The sequence below is a fragment of the Panthera onca genome, chromosome C2 (genome assembly GCF_046562875.1).
Source record: "Panthera onca isolate mPanOnc1 chromosome C2, mPanOnc1 haplotype 2, whole genome shotgun sequence".
Lineage (NCBI taxonomy): Eukaryota > Metazoa > Chordata > Mammalia > Carnivora > Felidae > Panthera > Panthera onca.
Genome location: NC_138347.1, coordinates 133034697 through 133053099, shown reverse-complemented (window position 1 = coordinate 133053099; position 18403 = coordinate 133034697). Strand labels below are relative to the sequence as shown.

The following is an 18403-nucleotide window of genomic DNA, read 5'->3' as shown; positions in this document are numbered from 1 at the left end:
TGTTGTTGCTGTTTATGGTCACCTGTGAAACCAACTCTTAGAATGTTGGTAGATCTTTATTTTTTTGTTTAAAACTCCTAATTTGATTCTCAAATTAGTTAAGGTGACTTAAAAAAGAAATTTACCCATTGTCTCCCCAATTCAGAGGGAAATAAATGTGCCCTCCCCCTTCCTAACATGGCTTATGGTGGACTTTTCAGTTGGTAATCTGAATTTTTTTTTTTAGTATATTTGGAATACTTTTTATAATCAGTAAGTATATAGAAAGTAAAAATGTTAATCCAGTGCTACTTATAGCCTTATAGTATATAGTAAAGGACTGCATACTAGCTATGAGACCTTGTTACATTTCTTAACCCCATGGCCTATAAAATCAGGTCAGTAGTATGTAACTCATAGGGTTTTGAGAAGTAAATGACTAATGTATATGAAATATTTTAAAACTGCCTGAAACAGGGGCGTCTGGATGGCTCAGTTGGTTAAGCGCTGGACTTAGGCTCAGGTCATGATCTCATGCTTTGTGAGTTTGAGCCCCACAACAGGCTCTGTGCTGACAGCTCAGAGCCTGGAGCCTGTTTCAGATTCTGTGTCTCCCTCTCTCTCTGTCCCTTTCCTGCTCTCACTCTCAAAAATAAATAAAGATTAAAAATAAATAAAAATAAAACTGCCTGGAACATAGTGCTTACTATTTATGTAAATGTTAGCTATATTTCAAAGTTCATCATTTTATGCATTCAAAATATATATTACAGTTTAGTTTGTTTTTTTTTTTTACTTTGTTTTTTTCTTTTGTTAAAACATGTCTGTCTATAGGTAAAAATTAACATTACAAAATTAAGATATGTTGGGGTGCTTAGGTGGCTTAGTTAAGCATCTAACTCTTGATTTTGGCTCAGGTCCTAATCCTCCCAGTTGTAAGATCAAGCTCTGCATCAAGCTTGTGCTGACAGCACGGAGCCTGCTTGGGATTCACTCTCTCCCTCTCTCTCTGTCCCTCCCCTGCTCGCGCACTCTGTCTCTCTCTCAAAGTAAAGAAACTTTAAAAAATCAAGATATGTTATATAGGGAACATTTTGAAAAGATACTACAAACTAGAATCCCTTTATTAAAATGCTTTTGTACTTTTTGTTTTGTTCTTTTCTGGTTGAAAGAATAACAACTGGTACATTGATAAAAACACCAAACATAACAGACACTGGTATGTTATATGGGTGTTTTACAAAGATTATTCTATTTATTCTGTACCACAGACCTATGAGGTAGAGGTAATTTGTGTCCACTGTCAGTCGAGAAGTGGGGGCTCAAGACGGTAGGCAGTTTCTCCTAAATCTTGCTGTGGTAATTGGAGAACTGGGATTCAGCACAGGTCATTGTGACTCCAGAGCCTACCTTGTTTGCTTGCTTGTTTTCTTTTGTTTTCCCTCCTGTGCACACACTGCCTGCAAAGGTTTGAAAGTTCTTTGAGATAAATTGCCAATTGGATGGCTTGTTTGCTTGAAAAAATTAATATAAAATTATGGAATCAAATATATATAAGTAATTATGAAGTTCGTCTAACACTCCATTATTATGACAGGAGCATTTCTTAAGGAGATCTGCATTATACAATTTTAGTGTAACCTTAGGACACTTGCCACATTTCAGTTTGGAAGAAAAAAAAAAAAATATATATATATATATAAACATACATACGCACACAGAAAGTATGCTGAGTATTGCTGAGGGATTAGGAATTGCAAAATATTTTCTTTCCTTTGTAACAGTCATATTGCATGTTTTGACAAAGTCCTTTCGAATTTCAGAACTTGAATATTAAATACATACATGCACAGCCAGTCTGATTAATTTAAGTCATTTGAGAAAAAAGCTATTTATTATCAATAATTATGACCAAATTAATAAAGTATTCTAAATGAATTATAGTGGTGGAGTTAATTCAGATATTCATTTTTTTCTTTGTTGAGGAGGGATTTAGCATTTCTTAGAATGAAAGAATTGTAGCAATGTGAATTTTTAAAATGTGGGAAACACATCCTAGCTGTACCACTACTGATTATGTGACCTTGGTTGAATCATTTAACATCCTTGTGCTTCAGTTTACCCACCTATGAAATAGGAAAGATATTAAGATTATACCATATCTACCATGCATAGCTTTTTATAAATGGTCGGTATTGAGGGTTTTTTGTATATTTGTGCTTTATAATATCTGTACTTAAAAAAAAATTCTTGGGGCATCTAGATGGCTCAGTCAATTGAGCATCTGACTTTGGCTCAGGTCATGATTTCATGGTTCAGGAGTTCAAGCCCCACGTTGGTCTCTCTCTGTTGGTGCAGAGCCCACTTCAGATCTTCTGTCCCCATCTCTGCCCCTCCCCCATGTTGCACGTGCTCGCTCATGTGCACATGCTCTCTCTCAAAAATAAATGTTTAGGGGCACCTGGGTGGCTCAGTCGGTTAAGCGTCCAGCTTCGGCTCAGGTCATGATCTCACCATCCATGAGTTCAAGCCCTGCATCAGGCTCTGTGCTGACAGCTCAGAGCCTGGAGCCTGCCTTGGATTCTGTATCTCCCTCTCTCTCTGACCCTCCCCTGTTCATGCTCTGTCTCTATCTCAAAAATAAATAAACATTAAAAAAATTTTTTTTTAATAAATGTTTAAAAATTAATTAATTAATTAATTAATTAAAAGTGCCTAATTTTGAACAGCTTGAACTGTTCTGCCTCCATAAGCTTGAACTAAACTTAATGTTTGAGTAATAGTTTTACAAAATAAAGATGTGAGAGGACATTCAGAATAAAACTAAGGATTACATATGACAGATGTAATAATAATTTTAAATCTCTTTTATTTGATTATTTCAGAGCAAGGATGGGAAAACCCCACTGCACATGACTGCCCTCCACGGTAGATTCTCCAGATCACAAACCATTATCCAGAGTGGTAAAAAGTATTTCTGTTTGTTTTTTTTCTTAAATGTAGTAAAAACATCCACAAAATGAATGGTATTGTGGAATTGTTATAACAGTCTATATATTTTTAATATTTGATTTCAGATCTTATGAAAATCAAATAATGAAGAGTACAAAATGCCATGTATATGTATCTTTCACAATTTGTTTTTCATTTGTTTTCATTTTGTTTCCCCTGAATTATAAATATAATTTCTCCAGCAGTTAGTGTGGGCTTTTTTGAAGCATTGCTGAATAGAAGACTTTGCCTTTCCATCGCAGTTTGTATTACACGTTAACAAAACTCTGTTGCATGTATCTTTTTTCCCCCTTTGAATGTTTTGAACTATTTTTAGGATTTTCATTTATTTTCTGAATTTATATTCTTTTGCATTTGAAGTAGCACTAGCCAAGCTAAACCTTTAAATAAAAACTCTTCGGTACATTACTTTAGTGTTTGCCAAGCCGTGTTCCAAGCAACTGTTAGTAGTTCTCAAAATAATAGCTGTTACGGTTCTGCAAAGAAAAAGTAGTAGTTTCATGATCAAATAATTCCTGAAGCATTGCTTGCAATCTTGATGACACATGAAGTTTGCACATTAAAGCTCTGACGTCTTGCTCTAAAGAAATATGTTTACTTTTGTTTTAATACAGTGGTTTCCAAACTTACTGGACCCCAGAACCCTTTTGTCATTGTAAAATGTTAAAAACGTATGCTTAGTTTACAAAATTGTTTTAAGTGTAAGATCTATAACTGCAGTGCCTGGCCCAATAAATGTCCTATGAATGAACTCTAGTTAGATCTCTATATTCATTAGTTTATGCTTGAATAGTGTTTTATGTTACTTTCCACGTAACAGATGCGACTTAATATTAGTCCACTATCTGATGGTATGCTATTTATTGCAGGAGCTGTAATCGACTGTGAGGATAAGAATGGAAACACCCCTTTGCACATAGCAGCAAGGTACGGCCATGAGCTGCTAATCAACACTCTTATTACAAGTGGTGCTGACACTGCAAAGTAAGTACTTAACACAGCGTCGATAGCTGTGATGACTGGGAAACACAGATGGCAGTGAATTGTAGTTTTCTAGATATTTCAAGTAGAAGTGTGGATTTTGTGCCCAATATGGTATTCATTGCTTGAGCTTTTTCCCCTTTGTGTTGATGATATGCTAGAATAGATGTTTAGTATGATTTCATTTGGTAAGGCAGCATAGTGTATTTTTATGTTTTTTACCCCAGTTCATTCTAGATTATGAATAATAAGCAGTTTTGGTTAGAGCTCTTCATTGTTTTGATCTAATTATTTGTAATCTAAATGTAAATGAAAGACCTAAAAATGTTTATATGCTGAATGCTTTTCCTTTTCATCCAAATACTACTACCTGTAGGTCTTTTGCCCCCTCATTTGGTGGGAACAGCTCGCTTTGTCTGTTTTATAAAAGTTTCTATAAAAGATGTTGTTAGAAAGATGGATTCTCTTGCATGTTCTGCAAAAGTAAATATCCTACTGAAGTTGATGTTTATCCTTCCTTTGTGTGCCTTTATATTTTTATTACATTTTATTACATTTATATATATTCGTTAACATGTTTTAAACCTCCTTGTAAACTTTCTGTAACTGTGATGCCACTGTACACTTTTTGCAACTTTTTTGATTTAGCCACGTAGATAAAATTCAGGCTTTTTCCTCACATTTCTACAAATACCTCTAGTTCATTCATTTTATAAAATGTAATTATTTATAAAGAATTCACAGTTTATTCATTCGACGTATTTGCAAACATAAGTTGCTTCCTATTTTTTATTGCTACAACAATTACTACAGTGAAACTTCTTGAACATTTTGTGTTGTGGTAATGATTCTCAATAAGAGTGAGGCAGGGGGATTGAATTTCACACCCTAGGCCAATGTCCAGAGACATTTTTGGTTGTCATAATTTGGTAGAAGGATGTTACTGGCATCTGGTGTGGGTAGAGCCCAGGGGCACTGCTGAACATCCTGCACGCACAGGATAGCCGCCACCCCACCCCCCAAACCCCACATCCAACAAAGTTCATCAGGACAATAATGCCCTGGTTGAAATACCCTACTCCTGGAGGAAAATTGCTAGATAATAAATAAGCTGCAGTCACCTTTAGCCTTTTGCCACATTGCTCTTCAAAGTGTAAAAGTGTGGACTCATTATCTTTTCACTGTAGCTAGTTTCTTTGTCACTTATTTAAATGATTATATTATTCTTGTATTGAGGTTACTGTCCTACTTATTTTAGGCGTGGCATACATGGAATGTTCCCCCTCCATTTGGCAGCTTTAAGTGGTTTTTCAGATTGCTGCAGGAAACTTCTTTCTTCTGGTAAGTGGAACCATTACAGACTGATTCTCCTTTTTTTTTTTTTTTTTTTTTTTTTGTGTGTGTGTGTGTGTCTCCACAAAATCCCCCAAAATTTAATCTCTTTATCCTGCTTTCCCAAAATTACTTATAGATATGTCCAAATGTGAATCATTTATTAAGTCCTCTTAGAAGATGTTGGGTTCTTTAATTTTAACATTCAATTTTCTCTTCAGATCTGGGAAAGGTTTTATCTTTCAGGGATTTCCTTCTTTCTGTTAGTGGGGGAATGGGTTGTAGAATATTTCTAGAGCAGTTTCTGTTCGTTGGATGGTAGTTTTCTTGTATTGTCCCTTTATGCCTAGAAACAGTATCTTCATTTGCATGCTCCTTTTTTAGGAGCTGATAGCCATTCTATAATGTCTCCCAGGTTTGTGAAATATTTATACCATATCTAATTACTGTGTTAAAATACCATAATCATAGTCCGTTTGAAACAAAACAGGGTCTATAGCTTTCTATAAACATTACAAAACTATGATCCTTATTAAATGCATAGAGTTACTGAATATATATGATTTCATTGATTTTAAAGGATAGTCTGTTTCTCAGAGTGTTGAAGTTGAACATATTTTGTATGTTAATACTCACGATTACCGAAAGAATTACGGGAAAGTTTCAGTGAAAATTAACATTTTGTGTGAGACAACACTTCTTTTTTCTTAGTAATTTTTTAAGTTAATTCTACTTTAAGTCTTTAAAAGTTTGTGTATTTCCACAAGTATTCACAAACCCATTTATCTATGAAAGAGAAGTCTAAAATTTCTCCTCAGTGTTAGAAATAGTCCACAGATAGCAGAGCACCTATGGCTTCTTTTAAAAACAACTGTACTAAGAGATAGTTCACATAACATACATTTCACCCATTTAAAGTATATAGTTCAGTGTTTGTTGGTATAGTCGCAGAGATGTGTGACCATCACTAGAGTCGGGTTTAGAACATTCTCATCCTCTTGTTAGCAGTCAGTCCCCATTTCCTCCTGCCTCTCCCTAAGCAATCATTACATTCCGTCTCTATAAATTTGCCTGTTCTGGATAGTTCATAGAAATGGTCACCCAAGATGTGGTCTTTTCTGTCACTTAGCCAAATGTTCTCAAGGATCATCCATATTATAACATGTGTCAGTACTTTGTTGTTGTTGTTGTTGTTGTTGTTGTTGTTTTATTGTTGAATAATATTCCATTGTATCCTGTGGCGCTTTTTTTTAGTGTTTATTTATTTTGAGACAGAGAGAATCCCAAGCAGGCTCTACGCTGTCAGCACAGAGCCTGACGTGAGGCTCAATATCATGAGCTATGAGATCATGACCTGAGCCTAAATCAAGTATTGGACGCTCAACCAACTAAGCATTGTATCCTATGGCTTTTAAACAAGTATGCCAGCACTTGTCCTAAAACTCCCAGTCCTCTAGAGGCATATTTTGGTAGTATTAGACATTATTAAGCTATTTTCAATAATTTTGTGCCTATTTGTAATTCAGTTTTGTTTGAGATTGTGGTGTATGTGACACTTGACATTTCTTGACTTAGAACTTTAGTATGAAGTAACATATCTATGATACTATATAAGATATATCCGTTTTTACAGGATTTGACATTGATACCCCAGATGATTTTGGCAGGACCTGTCTACATGCAGCTGCAGCTGGAGGGTATGTTAACAAAATTTTTACTTTTTAAAGAAGAAGGTAGTTGGTTGTGCCAGTTTTTTCTCTTCTCTTTGTTTCTCTTTATTAGTTCTGAGCTGCCTCAAAATAGAAAACAAACTGTAATAAGAGTGGTTTGGGAGAAGAAAAGTCCAGGATAGTAGAAAATGCTTTTTTTTTAATCTTCCACCTGAGTCATAAATTGTGATTGGGAGAGATAGAGCGAAACTGTAAAAGGAACTATTGCTTTCTATCAGAGAAAAATTATTTCTGGATAAGTGAAAAGAATATATGTCTTCAAATGAGAGCCAGCAAAACATTTAGAGATGTTTTGAGTAATATTAGTGTTCTTTGGGAAAGTATTTGGGGCTTTTTGGTCATAATTTTAGGGAAAAAAGTGTTGATGGTTTGTTTATGTCTTACCTCTACTCAGCGCTAATATATAGGAAGAAGAAAATTTGAGATTGAAAGATTTTGGACAAAGTTTTAAATACTACTCCTACGGGAAAACAGGCTGTTGGTTTGAATAAACAAGCTTCAGTTAAAACTCTTGGTCTCTGAAGCATGCTGCTAATCTAATGTTTCTGATCGTTTAGATCCTAAATCTGTAATAAGCCATTTAATTCATGATGATTTATCAAAAACATCATTTATAAGAATTTTATTCCTGATAATAATTCCTTAATAATTCCCAGTGGTTTCAGATGACAAGTGTGCTGAACCAAGACTGCCACTAGGTCAGTCTCAGTTCCAGAGATGGATTGTGAACTATTATGACTGGGTCCTCTTGTTCTTCCAAGGTCACCAAAGAACCTTCCAGTTAAAAGCTAGCTTCCGTGTTACTTGCCTCCACAGAGAGGGACAAAAGAAAACATGAGTATCTGATCACTTGGCAGTCACAGTTTTTATTGTAATGTAGTAAGTTGATGTTCTGGTTTTTGAAAATGAAATTATAGAAATATCCACACATGTACTCCCCTGTAATTTTAACTAAGGAAACATCTAAGCAATTATAGTATAGGAGAAAATAAGGAAAGCATCTTGGAATGTTATCTGTGTTATCAGGTTTAATTTTTTTTTTTTGCCCATTTTCATTTATTTTGGTATTAAAAACCACTTAAATTTAAACCATTCCATTAAAAGCATGTTGTTTGAAGTTTGTTTTAAAGGTTCCTAAAAACTCTCAGGAAAACTACAAATGTGAACTTTCTTTTAAATAGCGGTTAAACGTGATTCATTTGTTATTTCCTATCAACGTGCCGATCAATATGTGTGTACCTAACTTTTAAAAATTCTAGATAAGGTGAATTTTAATGTTTTAATTTTTATAAAATATAAATCATGTTATTCACTTTACCTTCACTTGAATGAAAGCATGCTTTGATACTTATTTAAACCTACCAATTTCATTTTAAAATTATTGACAATTAAGTCTTATAACTGTATTTTCCCATCTAGGAATTTGGAGTGCCTAAACCTTCTGCTGAACACTGGTGCAGACTTCAACAAAAAGGACAAATTTGGGAGGTACGGTGTGATATAGTTCCTCTATAGAACGTAATTAATGTTATTTACTTAATGAGTAGCATGACCTTCTAACTGGCTTCTGAGAATTAACTGAACCGTTCAGTATCATTTGCATTGTGATCACGATTGAGAAGCCCAAATAAGTCAGTAACTTCTAAATACTCATTTTTACCCACAGTCGTCTTCCACTTGGGCCCCTGCCACAGCCCCAGGCTACCAGGTCTACCTTATGAGCACCTCTGTATATCTTGGTATCATTCCTCCTCCTCCCATATTTATACCATGAAAATGTAAACCCCCATGGTGCCTGAGTTCCTTCAAGAAACTCATAAGACCCAGAACTCAGTAATACATTTCTCCTTCCCCATAAGTCATTTCATGGTCATTTCCCCTATGGGGAAATAGGTTATAAATATATATGAAATTTTTGTTCTCCCGTGTAAACATACACACATAACAACACATCCACACATACCCCTTCATATGACTGGTAGGAAAGCACCTGTGAAGTGACAGTCTCTTTGTAGTCTTTTTAGCTAATCCTTATTCTCACTGTGTAGCCCCAGGCCTCTTTGTGACTAGCATTCATGGTAGCAGTACTTATATCCACCACGACCTGCGAAGTTATTTCGAGTAGGAGTTGATACAGCATGTGCTAAAGCCATACAGGAAATGATGGAAGGCAGTTCACATTGGTTTAAAAAACAGAAGTGGAGGGGTGCCTGGGTGGCTCAGCCAGTTAAGTATCCAACTCTTAATCTCACAGTTCAGGTCTTGATCTCAGGGTTGAGTTCGAGCCCCATGTGGGGCTCTGTGCTGGGCATGAAGCCTACTTTAAAAAATAAAAGTGGCAGTGCAAAAAAGGTTGTGTGTCTTGAGAATTATATCAAAGTACAGGACAAGAAAGAGTGTGTGTCAGAAGGAAATGTGTGGATGTATGTCAGTGCATGTGATGGGCCAGTACAGAAGTAAACAGAATTATGTATGGTAGGGAATCAGAAACGCACAGAAGAAAAAAAAAAACTACTTGACTCCATAATTACTTTGAGGAATAGACTGCTCTCATAGGCTTACTAATAGAAAGAACTAATGACCTGCAAAATCAAAAATCACTTTGGCTTTGCAATGCAATATTTTTACAGCCAATTTGCTTTTATAATTGTACTGTAATCCATCTTGTATTAGTTAATTTGTAGTACTTGAAGAGTTTTTTACTACAGATGCAGAGAGGGCCTCGGAAGCATATTCTGAGTTTAGAAGCTTGAAAGTAATTCAGGGTTAACTGTATTTCTTAAAATGCGATTACTACAGTATATTGTTATCCAATAAAGTAAAATAATGTTTTACTGTCATCTCACTCAGTAAATGTTTTAGAAGAGATTATACCATGAAGACTCTGGACTGTATACCTTCACTTTGTTTTTTTTTTTTTTTTTTTTTTTCTCCTCCTCCCCCCCCTCCTTTTTTTTTTTTTTTTTTTTTTTAAAGTGAAAAGTCATGGGATCATCATAGAGTTGTAATCCAAAGACTAGGGACTCCTAACTTTAGTAACATTCTGTTGCATTTCAGTAACTGAGATGAAAATGGCTACAAATAAATATTCATTCTTTAGAAATTAAAAACAGTACTCTAACTCTTCTGAATAGTGAACAATATGCATTTTTTGCTTAAGAATCCTGTTATTACTGTGCACCTTTACTGTATACTTTACAACTGGGCATTCTTTTAAATGCTTCTATGTTTCTCTTTATCCTTCTACTGAGACAGGAGTAGACGTTTCTTCTACCTCTGTACTGCAAAACATTTTATTAGTATAAGAAAAGCCTTGTTAAAATGAAAGTTTTGAAGTTTCTGAGCAGAATATGAAGGTATCTGTGATATACTCAAAAGACTAGAATTGTTACTGTGGGGACCATGAAATAATTTAACTGTGTTTCTGTTTTATTCCCTATTCTTAGAGGTTCTCTGCCATCTTACTTTCTTCAGCTGGCTTTCTGTCCAGCCTTCCAAAAGACTTAGTATATGGCAGAAATCAATCTCAGGCTCACTATAAATACATTATTTGTAACTGGGTCAAGTAAGAGTAAGCTCTTGTTTACTGGTATATGTCCCTGGCTTTTATTTTTCTGATATTAACTTGGGCACAAAAGATCTCCACTTCACTATGCTGCTGCCAACTGCAATTACCAGTGCCTGTTTGCTCTTGTGGGATCAGGAGCAAGTGTGAATGACCTTGATGAAAGAGGATGCACACCCCTGCACTATGCAGCTACATCAGACACAGATGGCAAGTAAGTATCATGTGGTGAGAATGAAGGATTGTTTCTATAAACCAGCATCTTCCATGTGGATGGCTGTTGGTTTTTTATGCAATTTTATATTTTCTTTTTGTACTTTTTTTTAGTCTCTGGTGTGGGAAATAAATTGGTTTCATAATTATTCCTAAATCATAGTTTACTACCTATTTCTACTCAGCAACCTGCCTTATTGACTGGTCTGGTAGAAGAAAGATAAAGGCCTCTTGTCGTCCTCTCTGCCAAAAGCACATCTCAATATCACCTCCGTGTTTTTTCCCTCTGACTTCTCAGAGGCAGCAGCCTTGAGTTTATCGTAGGGAAAGGGAAGGAGAAGAGAGATGGACAATGCCAACAGAAGATGGGGCAGAGATTGGAATACCAGTATCCGTCAGAGGTAGAGAGTTTATATTTGTAAGAGACCCTTATAAATTGGTATCCAATAAGGGAGTAACCAAACGCAGAATCTGACATGTAGTTGTTGCTAAATATTACTTAAATAAGTAAATGAGATAATAGGCTAACTAAATATTGGCCAAGAATGACTGAATAAGAACAAAGGATTGAGAGATGTGTAAATTATTTTTATAATTAATGTTCAGCTAAAGTTGATCAGAACTGTTTATAGTACCTTATATATATTGCCTTCTTGGAAAAAAATAACCTCCTTGGAGACCGTGATCTTCAGTCTGTGGTATTCTCCATGTGTCTGGGTCAGTTAAGAGCAAAAATAACCTTAAGAAAAAATAAATAGTGATTCTTAGTGAAGGATTTTATAAAATATATGTCAAGGAAGTCTTATTTAACATAGAACTATTTCTTTGGTTTTTACTATTTGCTTTTTACCCTCAAAATAAAAAGCATAATTTGATGGTATTATTCACAAATGTTAATTTGTTATAAATTTTATAACTGATATCAAAGCCATTTCTATCAGTAGCACTTTGTTATGTTGGTTTATAGCTAAAACTCTAATCTTGAAAGCACTAGTAAAATGTACTTTTTGTTTACAACAATATATCGCTTTGTACAATTTCATATATACCCAGAATAGTTAGGTACAGATAGATTTTGGGAGAAGTTAAATTATTTGACTATGTTTTTAGGTAGTGCCTCTTCAAAGAAAGAAAATCTATGGTAAAGACTTTGTAAATAAGAAAGTATTTTGGTAAATTTGGATAAAATAGATCATCCTCTGATTTATAAATTTTGTACTTTCAGGATTCGATTTATAGATTTTCTTGAAATAGGTTATGCCTAAAATGACTATATCACTACCAATAATCCTTTACCATTGCTCCCACAGACTGGTTATTGGGTGTTGCTCAGCAGAATCTACATAAATTCCACTGAGAGGTCACACACATAAACACACACACATGCACATTGAGATTACCCAAAGTTCTCCTGCCCTTAGAAAATTACATTAAATGTTACTTCTTGCACAAAAATCAAAAGAGCAACAGTGTTCAGCCCATACTGTTTAGGATTTGTGGTTTTATTTTAAGCCAACGTACTGTTTCTTTAGAGGTGTACTACTACTAAAGTGAATTAAATCATTAGTTTTCTCATGCCATATAAATGGTTTAGAGCCATAGCTACTAATATTTATTGCTTAAACGTTTAATTCTCAGTGTCTACACCAAGCAGCCTAATGTATAGAAAGAACATGAGCTTTGGGGTCCAAAAGACCCAGTCTAAATCTTGGAGTTTCTATATTTTACCTCTTTGAGCCTGAGCAAGTAATTGCCAAGCAAAATCTTCTTTATCTGTAAGATTAGAAAGAAATGTACTTCTTAGAATTGTGGGGAAAACTGAGATCATGGGTATAAAAGAATCTAGCACTGTTTCTTAGAGCCTCTGTTTCCTTAAAGAATCAGAATCCCAGAGATCCTGTTTAATGCCATCATTTATTGACTCAGTGATTTGTTCCCTGAGAACTTTGTGGAAGCTATAAGCCACAGTAACCATTTTAGGATACCAGAGGCATCCTTTCAATAAGTGATTGTTTTGGAGGCTTAAATAGTAGCATTAAAGATTTATTTTTCTAAGTTGTGCTCATTTAATTCCCAGGTATAGGTCGAATAATAAGAGAATTTGGCATGATTTCATATGTAATTCTGGCAAAGCAAGTATGAAATATTTTCTTAAAGAAAACACAAAATCCCATAGTTTCATATTACTATTATTCAGTAATAAGTGTTGCTTTGTTTTTTTGATGATGACTTACTAATTTCCTATCAGCACCCCCAGGGAAAGTTATTTATATTTTGGAATTTTTGATACCTGACGTTGGTTTTCTGCTATCCAAGAGCGATATAAGTATTTATAACTCTCCTCTGCCTTAATGTCCCTCTGTCTTCAGTTTCAATAAATATTAGAAAAATACGTAAAATCTTTCTTGACTCATTCTACTCATTCTTTTAGTCACCCCCATTGTCCTAGTGTCTGCATTCTTTATAGACAGTCATGACTCAAATACATAGTTGCTGTCACAAGAAACATGTACTAAATATTAATTTAATGTACTAAATATTAATAAGTAAAATTCTCTTTGCCAGTTGAAGAGAAATAGGGCTGTCTTTGAGCAAGATGGTTAAGGATCTCCTCCATACCCATGTGGTATGTATAAGAGAAGGAAAAGATTGGGGGGGGGGGGTTTCTGATTATACATAAAGAAGAAATCCTCTTCATGCCTGTTCTCCTGAGATAACCACTATTAACCTGAATATTTCTGTGTGTGTATGTAGATCATTTCATGTCCATCATAGTCTAATCAAAGTTAAAGCCTTGGTATGTGCCTTTCCTTAGCCTTTTCTGTGTTCATGTAATTGTATATAAATGTTTTTATGAGTATATATATTTCACTGAGATCCACTTTTAAGGTGATAGTTGGCATTTTTCACAAAAATGGTGTATTTTGACTTCTAATATCATTGTTTTGAACTTTATATAAATGGCATCATACAGTTCTTTGTGTAGAAGCTTTATAATCTTTAGATTTCTTCCCAAGTACTTAATACTTTTATTGCCAAAATAAACCTATCTTTAAATTTCCTTTTGTTGTGGTACAGAGGAAATACATTTAGCTTTTGTACATGACTTTATATTCAGCAGGCTTGTGTAACTCATTTTGAAAATGTATGTAAGACAACATTGGGTTTGATAGTGGCTCTGCTACCTGTTGTGAGACTCGGGGCAAGTTACTTTACATCTCTCTACCCATTTTGTCTGTGAAATGGGGGAAATAGTCTGACCTAACTCAAATGGCCAAATAAGGTGTAGGGTATCTGAATGCCTAGAACAGTACCTCTAATCTTCCTGTAAAGATGAGCTGTATTTTTTAAACTATGCTTGATATCTTTTTCTTTTTTCTTCTTTGATAAGAACAGACACTATTATACACCATAATGGGAGAAAATAGAGGAAGGAGGGCCTCTGGTAACAATGCCACATTCCCTGCCCCGGGCTGAGTGGGTCTTACCAAGAGCTCTGACCAGCCATGGGACTCATGGGTGGTAGGGGAAGAGTAGGTGAAATTTAAATAGTTCGAAATGTACTCTGGTTTAAATTATGTGCTTAACTGGAATGATACTTAATTTGTCTAACATATTAAATGAAGGAAACAAAATATGCAACAGTAAGAACAGTTTATTACTTAGCTGTTTCACCATGAATATTGCTCCAGGTTTTGCATACAGCTTATGTTAGGGGAAAGAGAGATTAAAGAGAATATTCATCTTAATTTTTTTGACTTGTATAAAATCAGTGTGTGTGCTAACTTACAATTTCAGAAAAAGGAAAATTAGACTTTCTCCCCTCCATTTTATTTGCAAATTAAATGTGAGGTCCAGATATTCGAGATCACATAATTTGTGGTTCAGTATTTTGTAAGTACCCAGGTTAAAGTATCACTCTAATTCATTAATTCCTGTGCTAAGGCATTTGGTAGCATGAAAGGAGCACTGGATAAAAAGAAAACCTAAGGTCTAGTCCTTGCTTTGCCATATGCTAGCCAAAAGATTTGGAACAAATGATTTGATTTTCGTGAGCCACAGTAATTTTTCCAGTTGTTAAAGGTAATGCTCATCTCACAAAGTAGTTAAGAAATTTTATATTGCTTAGCAAAATCTAAAAGACATGCCAGTAGAAGGAATTTTATCATTTTGAATCAACTGTTAGCCTTTGTTTTGTTACAGGAGACCAATTATCTGAATAATGTGAATGTAAAAAATAATAAATAATATGATAAGAACTACCTACTGCATCTGTAACACTTAAATTATTTGAAACCATTCACTGCTTGGAAGGCAGCTACGCTCACCGCTATACCACCAACACTGCACTAATGCTGTATATTTGGACTAGTCACTATGGATAATGCCTTGAGATGTGCTTTCCTACTTCAGAAAGTAAACATGAACTTACCTACTTGTTTTGCCTTCCTTAAATAAATCTTTTTTTCAGTACTCATATATCAGCAAGTTATCTTAAAATAGTTTGTTCCACGGATAGAATCTTCCTGGTACTCAGGTCTCGGGAGAACTATTTCTGCTCTCTCGCTCTCTATCTCTCTCTCTCTCTCTCACCTAGAGAACTTGATTAAAGATAGATATGCCCTTGTGTGAAATGTTTGTGCCTGCAAAGCAGTGAGACTGTCCTCCAGCCCTGCAGATCTTTTATGCATTCCAGTGAGCATTGACCTCTGAGTTGGATACCTAGGAAAACTGGATACAGTTTATGCCCTGCCTAGAACAATTTGTACTGGCTCCTCAGAGCTAATTTATGAATACCAAAAAATACCAGTCTTCTTACCTTAGAGTCAGATTGAGTTTGTTTGTTTGTTTGTTTTAATCACAATGATACCCAGTTCACCATGTTTGACCAATAATTTTAGCTGTACATAAATATAAAAATCCCACTTAAAAGCATAGACATTTGCTACCATTGAGGATAGTATAATAAATATAGATTCTGCAAGTAATTCCTAGGGGATTGAAAGGATTTTAAGCAATTCAGTGTTAAAGAAATAAGGGTTGGCATTGAAAAGAATAGCCTGGGTAGATAATAGATAATATAGATAAGATATAGATGATAGTTATGTGTACGTATGATATAGTTACTGAAAGACCAATTACGTTGCTTTAGAGTTTTGTTTTTGTGTAACTTCAGTATGCTTTTGGAAACTCGAATTTTTTCATAGGTTTTTTTTTAAATTTTTTGTGTATATTTAACATACAGTGTTAAATTAGTTTCAGGTGTACAATTTAGTGATTAAACTATTCCATACATTACCCATTGTTCATCATGACAAGTGCACTCCTTAAGGAAACACTTGTGCACTCCTTAAGGAAATTTTTAACAAGGAATATTTGACTATAAATTTTCCCCCAGTAGTTGTATTAATATTTAGTTAATATTACAGTCAATATTGCAATATTAGACAAATTATCAATGAATAATTATGAACTTGGAATTTGAGCCTGAATGGAGTTTAGCTTCCTTAGTTGGATTTCTGCCCTCCCCCCCATCTGTCAAATGAATAAACAGAGGCCATTTCACCATAAAGTTGAAATTTCTATTTGATTTGTTCAAGATCACTAGTATATAACAAGTTCTATGGACAGATCTTTTCATTTCTAATTCAGTGCTCTTTGTTGCTGCAGTAACAATAACATGTAATAAAATTGTAACAAGTCATGAACCATATGATGCCTTTGAAAATTATTTTTCTCATGTTTTAATAGCACAGAAATGAAGTAAATCTACCATGGGAAGGTCTTTCTTGTTACCACCATACCACTTTCTACTGAGAACACCCTTCTCCGTCCTCTGATTCGAGATCATTGAAATCTGACCTTGTTTTCCTGAGATTTTTTTTTTATATCCTTTCTTCAGCTTCCTAATGAGATCTTACACTCACTGTGTGTTCCAGATACGTCAGCAGTAATATTGCCAACATTGGATGTTCACCACCACTAAGTTTAATCCTGTCAGATATTGTTTGAGTGGAATAGGTGGTGCCATACATAGTGACTGTGTAAAAGACAGCCCGCAGGTACACTGAGCTTATTGACAGACTCTGGAGATACTCACTCTGAATGAATTTTCTTCATTCTTAGGAACATCTTGCTTGTATTCTTACGATAGTTACAGTCAATGTCATTTAAAGATAAATTTATGTAGTGTAGATATATTTATGATTTTTACATTACTCAAGAAAAGAATTGTAAGAAATTGTAATTGTAAAAAAATAGTTTTTGGTTGCAGGCTGTTTTAATCCTTGGTAAAATGCAAGATTTAGAATTTTGAATGTGTTATTACTATATATAGGTGCCTGGAATACTTATTAAGAAATGATGCAAATCCAGGGATCCGTGACAAGCAAGGATACAATGCAGTTCATTATTCAGCTGCTTATGGTCACCGTCTATGTCTTCAGCTGGTAAGATTCCTGAATTCTTGTGGAAGGGCTAATGTGATTTTATATTCTAATAACATAATGAAAATGAGAATAAATGAATCAAGATACAAACTCTATCACTTTTTAATATTTTTAGAACCTATATACCTCTTAAATTCATACTTGCTTGCCTCAGTATCTTGCGTTCCCTTTTCCCTTTCAAAAAGAAAGAGAAGGGGAAGTGGGTGATGGGCATTGAGGAGGGCACCTGTTGGGATGAGCACTGGGTGTTGTATGGAAACCAATTTGACAATAAGTTTCATACTTTAAAAAAAAAAAAAGGGGGGAAGGAGAAAATTAGATCTCTGGAGAGGGCTACTTATTGTCCTTCCCTTATATTACCACATCACATTGGTGTAGCATTTCTCTTCCTTTAAATAAATGTTTTCTAGAAATTTCTAAAGAACTGTAACCATGTCTTCTGTGAGAGGAGGCCTTTTTTCCCACATATTTAGAGTTCTGAAAAGCCCGTTCTTTTTACAGCCTCTCCTGGTAGGGGAGACAATACTGCAAAGGAACTTTTTATTTCAGTTATGGTCTCATCCTTGAATATATGCACCATTCACTCCATTTTGCCAAATCAAAGACAAGTTAAAAGATTCTCAAGTGTGTAACAAATGCTTCAAGTTAAAGGTTTCTTTATTTAGATTTACCTTATAAATTGTATTAAACTTTGCTTCCCCTCAAAGAGAGTGAGTATTAAAGATTGAAAAAGCAGGTTGACATATTCAATATAGCACTTAAAACCTGCTATCAGAAATAACAGGTATTATCTTAGGTTACTATGTATCTTGTAGACTAATATCTTAGACCCATGAATGTAGATTTGTGGTCTGTTATACACTTGTTTATTTAAAAGACTCAATCTTGGGAGACAAAGGAAGCACAAGTTCAGAATAGAATTTAACAGAAGCCTTGTATAAATAGACCTGTAGTTAACATTTATCTCTAATATATATGAATACTTCCTAAGCTAAATATTCTTATTTTAAATTTTATTTCAGATTGCAAACGAAACTCCTTTAGATGTTGTAAGTAATAATGAATATCCCCTTTACTATTCAGAGTATTATTTCTTTGCTCTCACTAGAGCTGAAGCCTGTTTTACACATTCCTAAGAACAA

The 18403-nt window shown here is 34.6% G+C and overlaps 1 protein-coding gene across 10 annotated transcripts in view; it reads left to right on the top strand.

Moving 5' to 3' along the window:
• The window catches only part of ANKRD28 (ankyrin repeat domain 28), a 198187-nt gene that overhangs the window by 151839 nt on the left and 27945 nt on the right, over positions 1-18403 (top strand). For all 10 annotated transcript variants that reach the window (XR_013549862.2, XM_060638621.3, XM_060638618.3 and 7 more), the window contains 8 exons: positions 2865-2943; positions 3861-3975; positions 5231-5313; positions 6938-7001; positions 8454-8522; positions 10673-10813; positions 17150-17261; positions 18284-18310. Coding sequence is in view for 9 of the 10 variants with exons in the window: in XM_060638621.3 (XP_060494604.1) it covers positions 2865-2943; positions 3861-3975; positions 5231-5313; positions 6938-7001; positions 8454-8522; positions 10673-10813; positions 17150-17261; positions 18284-18310 (690 nt within the window). In the remaining variant the exon portion in view is untranslated. The remainder of the gene's footprint in view (positions 1-2864; positions 2944-3860; positions 3976-5230; positions 5314-6937; positions 7002-8453; positions 8523-10672; positions 10814-17149; positions 17262-18283; positions 18311-18403) is intronic.